This window comes from Herpailurus yagouaroundi, unplaced genomic scaffold, assembly GCF_014898765.1.
Source record: "Herpailurus yagouaroundi ecotype Mexico unplaced genomic scaffold, PumYag 419, whole genome shotgun sequence".
NCBI lineage: Eukaryota > Metazoa > Chordata > Mammalia > Carnivora > Felidae > Herpailurus > Herpailurus yagouaroundi.
The window spans coordinates 455448-470536 of record NW_024412636.1 but is presented as its reverse complement, the minus strand read 5'-3'; the positions used below and the strand labels follow the sequence as shown (position 1 = coordinate 470536).

Sequence of the window (15089 nt, the reverse complement as noted above, 5' to 3'; positions counted from 1 at the left end):
CTTCAACCTGTTAGCCAAGTAGGCCCCTCAGAAGTGTGAAGGCAGACCCATTTTCCTCAACCACCCTCTCTTCTAGATGCCCCTAAAGTCTTCTCTTCATCCAAAGGCAAGCAACTGCTTCTGTGATCAAGGCCAAGTACAGAGCCCTGTAAAGTGCTTTACAATAAACCCCAAGAGGAGCTGAATCAGCATATCCTTCTCACAGATGAACATACTGAACCTGATCCTGGCTTCAAAAGATTTCCCCACTCACTCAGCATCCAGACATGATGACTTTTACATGAAACACAAAACCACGCACTCACCGGCTTTGATGGCTGTCCCACAGCCGCTTTAAACCTTGGTCAGCCAAACCTTCCAGAATGAGAAGATGGATCTTCCCATCCAGCAGGTGGAAGCCAGTGAGCACATCCAGGTCCTGCCTTTCCTGGATCCTCATGTGCATCTTAAAGGCAGACAGAATCTGCTGGATGTTCCCAGCAGAGTAGGCATCCAGATCAAGGGCCTTGGCATTGATCATGGAGATGTCCTGCAGCAGGCTGGAGAGGAGGGAGATCTTTCTGGAGTCAAACACGAAAATGATGCGGCCAAACAGGGTGCCTGTAAGTTCAGGGTCAGGGGCTTCGGCGCTGGCCCGCAGTGGCACTGCAATGTCCACCCGCAGCTTGAGCTGGGAGTTGGCTTCAAGGTAGTTGCCCATGGGCACTGAGCTGTGCTGAAAGCCATCTGTGGGGACCCGAAACCCCACAACCTTCTTGCTCTTGCCATCCCGGCCATGGTGTGTAGGCTTGGGCTCACACCTGTGGATGGGGACAACCAAGTTCAAGTACTTATGGCCAAGGAGAAGGTCGGCAAAACTGACCTTGGCAACCCCATAAGGGTCCCATATCTTGTTTTGGGATTCAAAGGGGTTGTTCTCTGTCTCTTCCGGAGAGATGAGGGCCTGGAGGTTGTGTGAATCCAAGGGGTCATCCCCAAATAGGGTGGGCTTCCAGGAATACTCTTCTAACTTGCGGTCCCTGTCGTGAACCTCCACAACCATGGGGGGCCCCTCCAGGTATTCCCTCAGGTCACTGGGCTGCATTGGCCCAAGAAAGATGACATTGATGTCCTGGAAGTAGATGTGTACTCCATGGGGCTTCCCCTCCGTCTTGTGAACTGGAGTCTTAAAGAACTTGTACTTGCAGTACACGGGGGTGCACAGCCTCTAGGAGAGAGTGAGGTGACGACAGATCACCAGGATGCAGTGGCAGTCACCCTGCCTCCTCTTTAAAGGAAGAATCCCACACGGGCTCAAATCCTAATGTCGCATTTGTCACCTGCAGCCCCTGTGGCCTGGATTTCCTCATCCACAAATACTGATGAAAACCCTGCTCTGCCAGGTAATCCCTGGGATTAGGTGACATATGTGAAAGCATCAAGATGGTGGCTGACACAAGACAAGGGCTTAATAAGTATTAAGTCATTATTTCCTCCTCCCAAACTGAGTGTCATGAAGACAGTCCACGTGCATTTTGCACACCTGTATTTTTACTTCCAAGCCCAGGGCTAGGTGCAGAAAAGGCGGAGGTAAGTGGTTTTTAGAAAAGGTAATCCATATTTCCCAGACATCCATCTGGAGGGCTGGCATGGGCTAATCTTCAGCATATCACTAGGTATTCAAGGAGAAAGATACAAGGTGAGGAAAGGCTCAGAGGTTTGGGGTTTAAGAGGGCATGGAGAATGAGATGGAAAGGAGGGACAGAAAACAGGGAATCTTGCAACTTTTAACCCTGGGGCTAAGATTTTATTATCAAAAGTTATCCCTTATGCAAGTTTATGATCTGAATTCATACCCCAAGTGTACTACTTATTTTACACAGAAACTGAAAATTTACTTTTAAATAATCCTGGGCTGGTATGCTCCCAGGTACCTGGGAGAAGCAATCAAGAAACCTAGAGAAATCCACATTCAACCTTGGCCTCAAAGAATCCCCACAGATAAAGTCCAATTAAATGTGAGCTCATAGTAAAAAATCACAAAATAACTAAGGTAAAAGGTACTACTAGCAAAATTGGTTGCACAAAGGCATAAGATATTAGAATTATCAGATACATATAAACTAAATATATTTGGTTATGTGTATAAAAAGGAATATCAAGGTCAAATCTATTGTATTTCAATTTACTGGTGATGAATAAAGATATCACCTAGAATACCATAAAAACATAAAATGCCTAGAAAGAAATGCAATAAAAGATGTGTAAGACCTGTACACACTGAAAACTACAAACTATTGCAGAGAGAAATTAAAGAAAATCGAAATAGAGAAATACACAGTTTTCATGGTCAGAAAAATGCAATTAATTCTAGATGAATCATAGATCTAAATACAAAAGCTGAAATTTTACATCTTCTAGAAGAAGACATAGGAGAGAATCTTCATGAACGAAGGATAAGATCTCTTTGACAGGACACAAAAAAGCACTAGTTATAACAGCCAGAGTTAATAAAATGGACTTTGTCAAATAAAGTCGAGTCCTCAACTGGCATAAAATATGGGCAATACCTAAACATCTGATAAAGGACTTGTATGCAGACTATAAAAAGAACATCTATAAAACAATAATAAAAAAGAAAAATTAAAACTGGTCAAGATGAACTTTAAAATTTGGCTAAATGGAGTAAGCACATCCGCCATGTATCTCCCGGTGAATGCAACCAAAAACTGTAGACAGAATGCATGGAGCTGCTGTCAGAGGTCTCTGGAAAGTAAACGGTAATGGGTAGATTGCAGAAAGAGAACAAACTCAAAGTACAACCAATCTAGCTGTGAGTTTCCTGGATTTTATCTTCCTCCTGTATGTCACAGACTGGATTCAAAAGGAAGCCTGAATCCCAGAATTGTGCACCAGGCATTGACAGAGCTCTAAGAGAAGCCCTTTCTTTCTGTTCTAAAGAATGGGAGGAGGGACTCCCCGCCACCACGCTCCCCCGCCACTACAAGATACAAAGAGTAGAGGTTGGGGAGGATCTCCTGTTTTTCTCTCCTGGCCCTGCCCTCATTCAAGTTCAAGTTCCAACGCTGCAATCTGATGGCAGTGGCAGCAACTGGGCAGGCACTGAAAAAACTTTTGTTTGTTTTTTGAAGGTTTTAAGTAATAAATACACCCAATGTGGAGCTCAAACTTACAACCCCGAGATCAAGAGTCGCATGCTCTACCAACTGACCCAGCCAACCACCGAAAGGCACCTAAAAATCCAAAAGAGGGAAATCCTCTTTGACCAAAGGAACTGTGATACAAAGTGTGTGGTACACCCTCGCTATTGTTTTTACTCTACATATCTTCCCACCACCTATTCTCAGAAGCAGTCCAAGTCCCAGGAAAGGCATGTTAGAGTGGAAACACTAAAGATACACCTTTCAAGCCAGCAGACCAGGAAGAGGATTCCTTAGGAACTGGAGAGTGTAGATAGGAAAATCAAGAAAAGGATTCCATAAAGCTATGTGTAAACTTGGGCTTATACCTGAACTATGCATGTGTGGATCTGGCCTTAAGCAGCATACCAGGGGTTCTGAGAACTGAACTATAGAGAGACCACTGCACAGGTCTCAGACTAGCCCCTGAGTAGTGCACATGCAGCACAGGCTTAAATATCACTACAAAATCTTTGAATACTGAATTGGCCTTAAAGCCACAGCTACAGAAGGTAAACTGGAAATTACACCTTCACCCTAACTGTGGTTATTGTCTAATAAAACAAAGAAACCAACATTCTCCATAGGATTTAAAAAGACTCAGGGGCTCATAACATAATATTTAAAATGTCTAAGATATAATCCAAAATTACTTGACATACAAAGAACTAGGAATGTTGACCAATTATCAGGGGGAGAGACAACCAACAAATGCCAACTCTGAGATGACATGAATACTGGAGTTATCAGATGAAAACTTTAAGACCGCAATTATAATCATTCTCCAACAAGTAACTGCAAACATTCTTGAAACAAATGGAAGGTAACCAGTCTCAGCAAATAGAAACAATAACAAAGAACCAAAGGGAAATTTTAGAACTAAAAAATATAACTGAAATTAAATATTTGCTGGATGGCCCAAAGAACAAAATGGAGATGGCAGAGGAACAAGTATGTGACCTTGAGGATAGATCAATAGAAAGTATGCAACCTGAACACATAGAGAAAGAAAGACTGAAAATTAAAAGTAAACTGAGCCTCAAGGACCTGTGGGACAATATGAAAAGGTCTCACATTTGTATCATCAGAGCTCTAGGAGGAGAGAAGAAACTTGTATAAAAGATATCTGAGGAGGCTGGGAAGATGGCAGAGTAGGAGGACCCTAAGCACACACCTCTTCCCACAGATACAACGAGATAACGCTCACATCAGTGTAAATAACCCAGAAAATGATCTGAAGACTAACAGAACAACTCCACAACTAAAGGTAGAGAAGAGGTCACATCAAAGAAGGTGGGAAGGGGAAAGACATGGTTTGGGAAAGAGACGAACTGTGTCGGTATGTGGTGGGAAAGGAGCCAATGTTGCAGAGAAGGCCAAAAAATAGACTTTCACACCAGGGAGCCCACAAAGGGAAGATGAATCCCCATAACATGTGGTATTGAAAGAAAGAGGGTCTGAGTTTTGTGACTGAGACTTAAAGCCTAGAATTTTAGAAATCAGTAGATTCAGCCCTGGGAGAGCCCAGAAGACATTAGAAAGTAGAGTTCTCACCCTTAAAGAGACTGCATAACAAACAACCCAGGCAGACACAGCCTAGAAGCACCAGTTTGAAAAATGCCAGGGGTGGTGGGGGCAGAGAAGAGGGAGAGTGATTCACTCATCGCAAATCATGGCCCAGAGAGGCAGGGATAGCAGGGAAACCTCTCCAGGAACAAAGGAGCTGGCAGGTGCCATTTCCCTCCCCTAGCCCCAGCAAAAACATACGGCCACCTGCAGGAACCAGTGCATCACTGACACTCACTACCTAACTGGCTTACACCAAGGTCTCCCCCACTCCACAAACTTTGGTAGACCTACCCTTTCCAGTCATGCTTGCCTCAGTCCCCACACTGCAGGGCCCTTCTCCCAGAAAACGGGCACAAACTGCACCAACACCTCATCTCCCGACCTGCATATTTTGTGGGACCTTAGTTCTAGCAGGAGCAGCTGTGCTGGCAGGTCTCATTTCACAAGCAGACCAGTGCACACCTTATTAAAATGCACCCCACCCCTGCTGGGAGCCAAACACTGCCCACAACAGGCAAAAACAGCCTCTGCAGGCAACTGGACTGAAAAAAAGGGAGGGTGCCAGGACTCAACAGCAGGGTATAAACAACACACATAGGAGGCACTCCCTGAAGCGCCAGGTCCCAGGGAACAGGGAACACTGAAGAGCCACTATAGGACTTTTTCTTCATAAGACCATTACCTTCAAGAGCAGGAGAAGTAGCTGACTTTCCTAACACAGAGAAACAGTCACAGAGAGTTAGACAAAATGAGGAGACAGAGAAAGATGCCCCAAATGAAAGAACAGGACCAAACCATAGCAAGAGACATAAGCAAAATGGATAGAAGTAATATGCCTGATAGAGAATTTAAAGTAATGATCGTAAAGATGCTCACTGGAGAAAATAGTGGAGGACTTCAGTGAGATCCTTAACAAAGAGATAAAAAAAAGAATCAATCAGAGATGAAGAACAAAATAAATGAAATTTAAAATACATTTGATGGAATAAATAGGAGGCTAGATGAAGCAGAGGAATGATTTAATAACCTGGAAGACAGTAAAGTAACCAAGATGAGCAAATGAGACAACAAAAATTATGCAAATTGAGAATAGTGTTATGACTCAGCAACTCCATCAAGCATAATAACTTTCATATTATAGGGATCTCAGAAGGGGGCGCCTGGGTGCTCAATTAAGCATCTGACTCTTGATTTTGGCTCAAGTCATGATCTCACTGTCATGAGATAGAGCCCCATGTCAGTCTCGGTGCTGGGCATGGAGCCTGCTTAAGATTCTCTTTCTCCCTCTCTCTCTGCCCCTCCCCAACACGTGCTCTCTCAAAAACAAACAAAATTTTTAATAAAATATAAGGATCCCAAAAGAAGAAGAGAGAGAAAAGAGATCAGAAAGTTTATTTGAAGGGGGGCCTGGGTGGCTCTGGCGGTTAACCAACCGACTTCAGCTCAGGTCATGATCTCGCAGTTTGTGAGTTTGAGCCTCTGCACTGACAGCTCAGAGCCTGGAGCCCATTTCAGATTCTGTGTCTCCCTCTCTCTGCCACTGCCCCACTCATGCTCTGTCTCTCTTCCTTCGAAAATTAACAAACATTAAAAAAGAAGAGCCCATGCACCAAAAACCATAAAATACCTAAGAATAAATCTAACCAAAGAGGTGAAAAATCTATACACTGAAAACTATAGAAAGCTTATGAAAGAAAATGAAGAAGACACAAAAAAATGGAAAAAGATTCCATGCTCCTGGATAGGAAGAACAAATATTGTTAAAATGTCAACACTACCTAAAGCAATCTACATATTCAATGCCATCCCTATCAAAATAACACCAGCATTCTTCACAGAGCTGGAACAAACAATCTTAAAATTTGTATGGAATCAGAAAAGACGCCAAATAGCCAAAGCAATCTTGAAAAAGAAAACCAAAGCAGGAGGCATCTCAATCCTGGACTTCAAGCTGTATTACAAAGCTATAACCATGAAGACAGTATGGTACTGGCACAGAACAGACACTGAGATCAATGGAACAGAATAGAGAACACAGAAATGGACCCACAAATGTATGGCCAACTAATCTTTGACAAAGCAGGAGAGAATATCCAATGGAATCAAGACAGTCTCTTCAGCAAGTGGTACTGGGAAAACTGGACACACTGACATGCAGAAAAATGAACCTGGACCACTTTCTTACACCACACACAAAAATAAACTGAAATTGGATGAAAGACCTAAATGTAAGGCAGGAAGCCATCAAAATCATCAAGGAGAAAGCAGGCAAAAACTTCTTTGATCGTAGCTGCAGCAATTTCTTTTTAAATATTTCTTTTAATGTTTTTTTTATTTATTTTTGAGACAGAGAGAGACAGAGCATGAGCAGGGGAGGGGCAGAGAGAGAGACACACACAGAATCCAAAGCAGGCTCCAGGCTCTGAGCTGTCAGCACAGAGCCCAACGCGGGGCTCGAACTCATGGAATGTGAGATCATGACCTGAACCGAAGTCAGATGCCCAACCTACTGAGCCACCCAGGCGCCCCTAGCTGCAGCAACTTCTTAACACGTCTCCAGACGCAAGGGAAACAAAAGCAAAAATGAACTACTGGGACCTCATAAAAATTAAAAGCTTCTGCACAGTAAAGAAACAATCAGCAAAACTAAAAGGCAAGTGACAGAATGGGAGAAGATATTTGTAAACAACATGGCAGAGAAAGGGTCAGTATCCAAAATCTATAAAGACCTTATCCAACTCAACACCCAAAAAACAAATAAGCCAGTGAAGAAATGGGCAAAAGACAGGAATAGACACTTCTCCAAAGAAGACATCCAGATGGCCAACCGACACATGAAAAAATGCTCAACATCACTCATCATCAAGCAAACAAAAATCAAAACCACAATGAGATACTACCTCACACCTGTCAGAATGGCTAACATTAACAACTCAGGCAACAACAGATGTTGGCGAGGATGCAGAGAGACAGGATCCCTTTTGCACTGCTGGTGGGAATGCAAACTGGGGCAGCCACTCTGGAAAACAGTATGAAGGGTCCTCAAAAAATTAAAAATAGAACTACCCTATGACCCAACAATTTCACTACTAGGCATTTATCCACGGGATACAGTTATGCTGTTTCAAAGGGCCACATGTGCCCCCATGTTTATAGCAGCACTATCAACAATAGCCAAAGTATGGAAAGAGCCAAAGTGTCCACTGATGGATGAATGGATAAAGAAGATGTGGTATATAGATACAATGGAGTATCACTCAGCAATCAAAAAGAATGAAATCTTGCCATTTACAACTACGTGGATGGAACTAAAGGGTATTATGCTAAGTGAAATTAGTCAGAGAAAGACAAATATCATATGACTTCACTCATATGAGGACTTTAAGACACAGAACAGATGAACACAAAGGAAGGGAAGCAAAAATATAAAAACAGGGAGGGGGACAAAACACAAGAGACTCTCAAATGTGGAGAACAGACAGAGGGTTACTGGAGGGGGTGTGGGAGGGGGTGGGGGGATGGGCTAAGTGGGTAAGGGGCACTAAGGAATCTTCCCCTGAAATCATTGTTGCACTATATGCTAACTAACTTGGATGTAATTTTTTTTAATTAAATTAAATTAAAAATAGCCTATAAGGCTACCAGCAAACTTTTCAGCAGAAACTTTACAGGTCAGAAGGGAGTGGCATGATATCTTCAAAGTGCTGAAAGGGAAAAAGCTGCAGCCAAGAATACTCTATCCAGCTAGTCTATCATTCAGAGTAGAAGCACAGATAAAGAGTTTCTCAGACAAACAAAAACTAAAGGAGTCCATGACCACTAAACCAGCCCTGCAAGAAATATTAACAGGAAATCTTTTTTCTTTATTTTTTTAATGTTTATTTGTTTTTGAGAGAGAGAAAGAGAGACAGAGTGCAAGTGGGGGAGGGCAGAGAAAGAGGGACACACAGACATAGAATTCAAAGCAGGCACCAGGCTCTGAGATGTCAGCATAGAGCCCGATGCAGGGCTCGAACCCATGAACCGTGAGATCATGACCTGAACCGAAGTCAGACCCTTAACCAACTGAGCCACCCAGGCGCCCCTTAATGGGAACTCTTTGAGTCTAATGGAAAGAATACAGGTGAGAGTATGAAAAATAAAAACTACACAAGCATTAAAAATAAGTATTTCTTTGAATATGAGTCAAGGGACTCATAAAGTAAAAGGATGTAAAATATGACATCATATGACACTAAAACATGGGAGGGAAGAGGAGTAAAGAATGGGTTCAAACATATGCAACCATCAATTTAACATAGACTGCTCTATGCAGAAGATGTTATATACAAACATAATAGTAACCACAAATAAAAATACACTAATAAATATGCAAAGAATAAAAAAAAAAGAAATCCAAATATATCACTAAAGAAAACCATCAAACCATGAAAGAGAGAAAGAGAAGAAAGGATCAGGGAAAATCTTCAGAAACAACCATAAAACAAGTAATAAAAAGGCAACAAATACATAACTATCAATAATTACTCTGAATGTAAATGGACTAAATGCTCCAATCAAAAGACATAGGGTGTGGGGCGCCTGGTGGCTCAGTCAGTTAAGCGTCCGACTTCGGCTCAGGTCACGACCTCACAATTTGTGAGTCCGAACTCCACACTGGGCTCACTGCTGTCAGTGCAGAGCCCACTTTGGATCCTCTGCTCACATCTCTCTCTGCCCCTCCCCTGTGTGTGCTCTCTCTCTCAAAAATAAGTAAATACTTAAAAAATTTAAAAAAACCTTCTCCAGAATAGATTACATATTAGGCCACAAGACAAACCTCGAGAATACTGAAGTCATAACATGCACCTTTTCTGATCACGACACTATGAAACTAGAAGTCAATCACCAGAAAAAAACCTGGAAAGATCACAAATACATGGAGGTTAAATAACATGCTAGTAAACAATGAATGGGCCACCAGGAAATAAAATAAGAAATTTTAAAAAAATACATGGAAACAAATGAAAATGAAAACACAAACCCCAAAACCTTTGGGACACAACAAAGGTGGTTCTAGGAAAGATGTTTATAGCAATACAGACTTATCTCAAGAAACAAAAAAATCTCAAATAAACAACTTAACCTTACACCTAAAGGAGCTAGAAAAAGAATAACAAAACCTAAAACCAGCAGAAGGAAGGAAACAACAAAGATTAGAAAAGAAAAGTGATATAGAAACTAAAACAAACAATAGAACAGATCAATGAAACAAGGAGCTGGTTCTTCAAAAATAATAAATAAAATTGATAAGCTTCTAGCCAGACTTATCAACAACAACAAAAAAGTGGAAAGGAGCCAAGAAAATAAAAACATATAAAAGAGAAGAGAGATAAAAATAAAAAATTAAATTAAAAAAGAGAGCAGGGATAACAACAAACACCACAGAAATACAAACAATTATAAGAGAATATTATAAAAAACTACACGCCCACAAATCGGACAACTTAGAAGAAATGGATAAATTCCTAGAAACATATAACCTACCAAAACTGAATCAGGAAGAAATAGAATTTGAACAGATTGATTACCAGGAAAGAAATTGAATTGGTAGTCACAAAACTCCCAACAAACGAAAAATCCAGGACCATTTGCTTCACAGGTGAATTCTATCAAACATTTAAAGAACAGTTAATACTCCACACCCGAAAATAAATAACCCAATGAAGAAATGGGCAGAAAACATGAATAGACACTTCTCTAAAGAAGACATCCGGATGGCCAACAGGCACATGAAAAGATGCTCAACGTCGCTCCTCATCAGGGAAATACAAATCAAAACCACACTCAGATATCACCTCATGCCAGTCAGAGTGGCCAAAATGAACAAATCAGGAGACTATAGATACTGGAGAGGATGTGGAGAAACGGGAACCCTCTTGCACTGTTGGTGGGAATGCAAATTGGTGCAGCCACTCTGGAAAACAGTGTGGAGGTTCCTCAGAAAATTAAAAATAGACCTACCCTATGACCCAGCAATAGCACTGCTAGGAATTTACCCAAGGGATACAGGAGTACTGATGCATAGGGGCACTTGTACCCCAATGTTTATAGCAGCACTCTCAACAATAGCCAAAATGTGGAAAGAGCCTAAATGTCCATCAACTGATGAATGGATAAAGAAATTATGGTTTATATACACAATGGAGTACTACGTGGCAATGAGAAAGAATGAAATATGGCCCTTTGTAGCAACGTGGATGGAACTGGAGAGTGTGATGCTAAGTGAAATAAGCCATACAGAGAAAAACAGATATCATATGTTTTCACTCTTACGTGGATCCTGAGAAACTTAACAGGAACCCATGGGGGAGGGGAAGAAAAAAAAAAGAGAGGTTAGAGTGGGAGAGAGCCAAAGCATAAGAGACTCTTAAAAACTGAGAACACAATGTGGACTTTTCAGTTAAATAAATAAATAAATAAATAAATAAACAAACAAATAATAAATAAATAAATAAATAAATAAATAAATAAATAAATAAAAACTGAGAACAAACTGAGGGCTGATGGGGGGTGGGAGGGAGGGAGGGTTGGTGATGGGTATTGAAGAGGGCACCTTTTGGGATGAGCACTGGGTGTTGTATGGAAACCAATTTAACAATAAATTTCTTATATTGAAAAAAAAATAATGAAGAGTTAATACCTATTATTCTCAAACTATTTCCAAGAATAGAAAAGAAAGGAAAACTTCCAAATTCATTCCATCAGGCCAGCATTACTCTGATACCCAAATCAGATAAAGACATCACAAAAAAAGAACTATAGGCCACTCTCATTGGTGAACACAGATGCAAAAATCCTCAACAAAATAATAGCAAACCAAATCCAACAATACATTTAAAAAAAATTTTCACCATGATCAAGTGGAATTTATTTCTGATTTGTAAGTGTAGTTCAATATTTGCAAATCAATCAACATGATGCATCACATCAATAAGAGAAATGATAAGAACCATATGATCATTTCCACAGAGGCAGAAAAATCATTTAACGAAGTATGACATTTATTCATGATAAAAAAAAAAACCTCAACAAAGTAGGTTTAGAGGGGAAATACCTCAACATAATAAAGGCCTTCTATGAAAAACCAACAGCTAATATCATTGCCAATGGTGAAAAACCAAGAGCCTTTTCCGTAAGGTCAGGACCAAGACAAGGATGCCCACTCTCACCACTTCTTAAATGACAAATGACAATCAACAGATGCTAACACCAAATGACACCTCTTGGAATTACCAGACAAGAATTTTAAAGCAAGTATGAACATTACTGAATCAAATGGAAAAAAAAAATTGTTTTAAGTCTCAGCAAAGAAATAAAGAAGAACCAAATGAAAATTTTTATTTTTTTAAGTAGGCCTCACACCCAGCATGGAGCCCAATGTGAGGCTTGAACTCATGACCCTGAAACCAAGACCTATGCTGAGATCCAGAGTTGGAGGCTTAATTGACTGAGCCACCCAGGCACCACCCAAATGGAAATTTTAGAATTGAAAAATACAATAACTAATATTTTAAAACTCAATGGATGGGCTCAATAACAGAATGGAAAGGACAGAGAAAAGATCTGGTGAACTTGAAGATAAAACTATATACATTATCCAATCTGAAGAACATAGAGGAAAAATAAGCTAAAAACAAATGAGCTAAAACTTCAGGGACCTGTGGGGACTATAACAAAAGAACTAACCTTCGTGTCATTGGAGTCCTAGAAGGAGAGAAGAAGGGTAGTACTAAAATGTATTTAAAGAAATAATGGCTGGAATGGGGGGAGGGTTAAGATGGCAGAGGAGTAGGGCAACCCTAAGCTTGCCTCCCCACACCCCAAACAGCTAGATAAATATCAAATCATTCTGAACACCCAAGAAATTGATGGAAAGTCTTAGAGAACAAAGCTACACATTTACAAACAGAAAAAATGACCCGTGGAAGGTAGGAAGTGCAGACTTGATTTGTGGTAGAAAAGAGCCCCAGGTGCTGTGGTGGGAAGGGAGCTCTCAATGCGGAGAGAGTAGCTAGAGAGAGACAGAGAGAAACGATGGGTAAAAAAAGAGTGAAAATGTGCATGGGGGATTGCACAAGAAAACTGCTCCCCAAAACCATTGACAGGAAAAAAGGAGAGGATTTCAGTACTGCCAGTTTTTTTTTCAGTTTGTTTATTTATTTTCATAGAAAGAAAGTGCACACGTGAGCAAGGGAGGGACAGACAGAGATGGAAAGAGAATCCCAAGCACGCTCTGTGCTGTCAGCATGGAGCCCTACGTGGTACTCGATCTCATAAATTGTAAGCTCATGACCTGAGCCAAAATCAAGAGTTGGATGTTCAACCAACTGATGCAACCCAGGTGCCCAACAATATCACCAGTTCTTATAAACAGCAGAGCACGCAGAGTCTGAAATTTCGGACTTCAGCCCCTGGTGATGCTACAGCAAGGAAGTGGGGTGGAGCCTTAGGAGCAGGCAGCACATCTAAAGATCCCCTGGGTCACATGGGGAAAAGTAGTTCCCCAGCTTGGAGTGCATTTGGTAGAGGTGATATGGCCTCTCCATGGTTAAAAGACCTGGTGGGCACCATAGAGCTGCCCCGTTCACCAGTATAGGAACTTAGACACCAGCTGAGGGCAGCAAACCCTGGCACCAGCTGTGTGTTGCAATTTACCATAAATACTGAGCCACTACTGCTGCACAATCACACAAATGTTTTCTGGGACAAGCTGGCACCAGCCACAGCACAGAGAGATCCTCCCCCAGAGGATTAGTGCTGGTCTGAAGTGTGGGGATCTCTGAAGTGTGGGGTTTTGAAACACAGCCATACCTGAGAGATAAGACACAGAAGGGCAACAGCACCTGGCAGGCAGACAGCTTGGACACAGACAGGGTGAAGGTGGGGATCTAACAAAAGCTGGAGATACAGGAAGGATGACTGATGCGTGTCTGTGAGGGTATGGACCTTCCACTCCAGAGACTAGAGAGAAGGCTGAAGTCATTTTCACCCCTAGCCCACCAGCACTGACTGACTTCAGTGAGCTAAACAGCACCACCAAGTGGAGAACGGAGCCATTACACCAAGCCGTGCCCACTCCTCCCTCCAGGCACATCTCCAATAGGGCAAGTCCACCTGAGAATCAGAACAGCAGTCCCCTTCCCCGAAGACCAGCACAAACCCCTTGCCCACACCAAGTCTACTGATCATAGAGTGCTGCAAAGCTTCAGTTCTAGGGGAAACAGGATCTAGCTTCCTTCAGGTTTTTGGTTGGTTGATTGGTTGGCTGATTCTGTTTTTGTTTTGCTTTGTTTTTCTTGGATACAGAAAGAGCAAGTTTTGTTTATTTACTTATTTTTTAATTTTTGTCTTTTTTTTTTTCCTATCAAGCTGCTCTTAACAAGCAGACCAAAGCATACCTAGAATCTAGCTTTATTTTATTTAAAAATTTTTTAAATTTAAATTAAATTTAATTTAATTTTTCCTCCAAAATGACAAGATGGAAGAATTAATCCCAAAAGAAAGAAGGAATAAATGATGGTCAGGGATTTAATCAATACAGATATAAGTAAAACGTCTGAATCAGAATGTAAAACAATTATAAGGATTCTAGCTGGGCTTGAAAAAACAACAACAACAACGACACTAGAGAATCCCTTATTGCAGAGATAAAACAGCTAAAATCTAGTCAGACCAAAATTTAAAATGCCATAACCGAGATGCAAATCTGAGTGTATGCCATGCCAGCGTGGATGGATGAAGCAGAGGAACAAATTAGTGATACAGACGACAAAATTATGAAACACAATGAAGCTGAAAAAAAGTGGTAATGGATCAGAAGGTAGACTTAGGGAATTCAGTGACTTATTAAAACAGAATAACACTCATATCATAGAAATCCCAGAAGATAGAGAGAAAAAGGGACAGAAGATTTATTTGAACAAACTACAGCTGAAAACTTCCCTAATCTGGGGAAGAATGCAAACATCAAAATCCAAGAAGTACAGAGAACTCCCATTAAATTCAACAAAGGCTGGCCATCACCAAGGCATATCATAGTAAAATTCACAAAATACACAGACGAGGAAAGAATCCTGAGGGCAGCAAGGGGAAAAAAGTCCTTAATGTACAAGGGAAGACAGATCAGGTTCTCAGCAGATCTGTCCACAGAAACTTGGTACACCAGAAGGGAATGACAGGATATATTCAACATGCTAAATGGGGAAAATACACAGCCAAGAATACTTTACCTAGCAAGGCAGTCATTCACAATAGAAGGAGAGATAGATTTCCCCAAACAAAAACTAAGGGGTTTGTGAC

General features: G+C 41.2%; 1 protein-coding gene across 6 annotated transcripts in view; it reads right to left on the bottom strand.

Annotated features, from left to right (window-relative positions):
* CFAP92 (cilia and flagella associated protein 92 (putative)) overlaps window positions 1-15089 on the bottom strand; it is an 83419-nt gene that overhangs the window by 31386 nt on the left and 36944 nt on the right. For 4 of the 6 annotated variants that reach the window (XM_040463711.1, XM_040463710.1, XM_040463713.1 and 1 more), the window contains one exon: window positions 306-1207. The exons of 1 other annotated variant lie outside the window; for it this stretch is intronic. In XM_040463711.1, the coding sequence (XP_040319645.1) occupies window positions 306-1207 (902 nt within the window). Of the gene's footprint in view, window positions 1-305; window positions 1208-15089 lie in introns of those variants that run through there. One more of the 6 variants, XM_040463715.1, reaches the window with a different exon arrangement.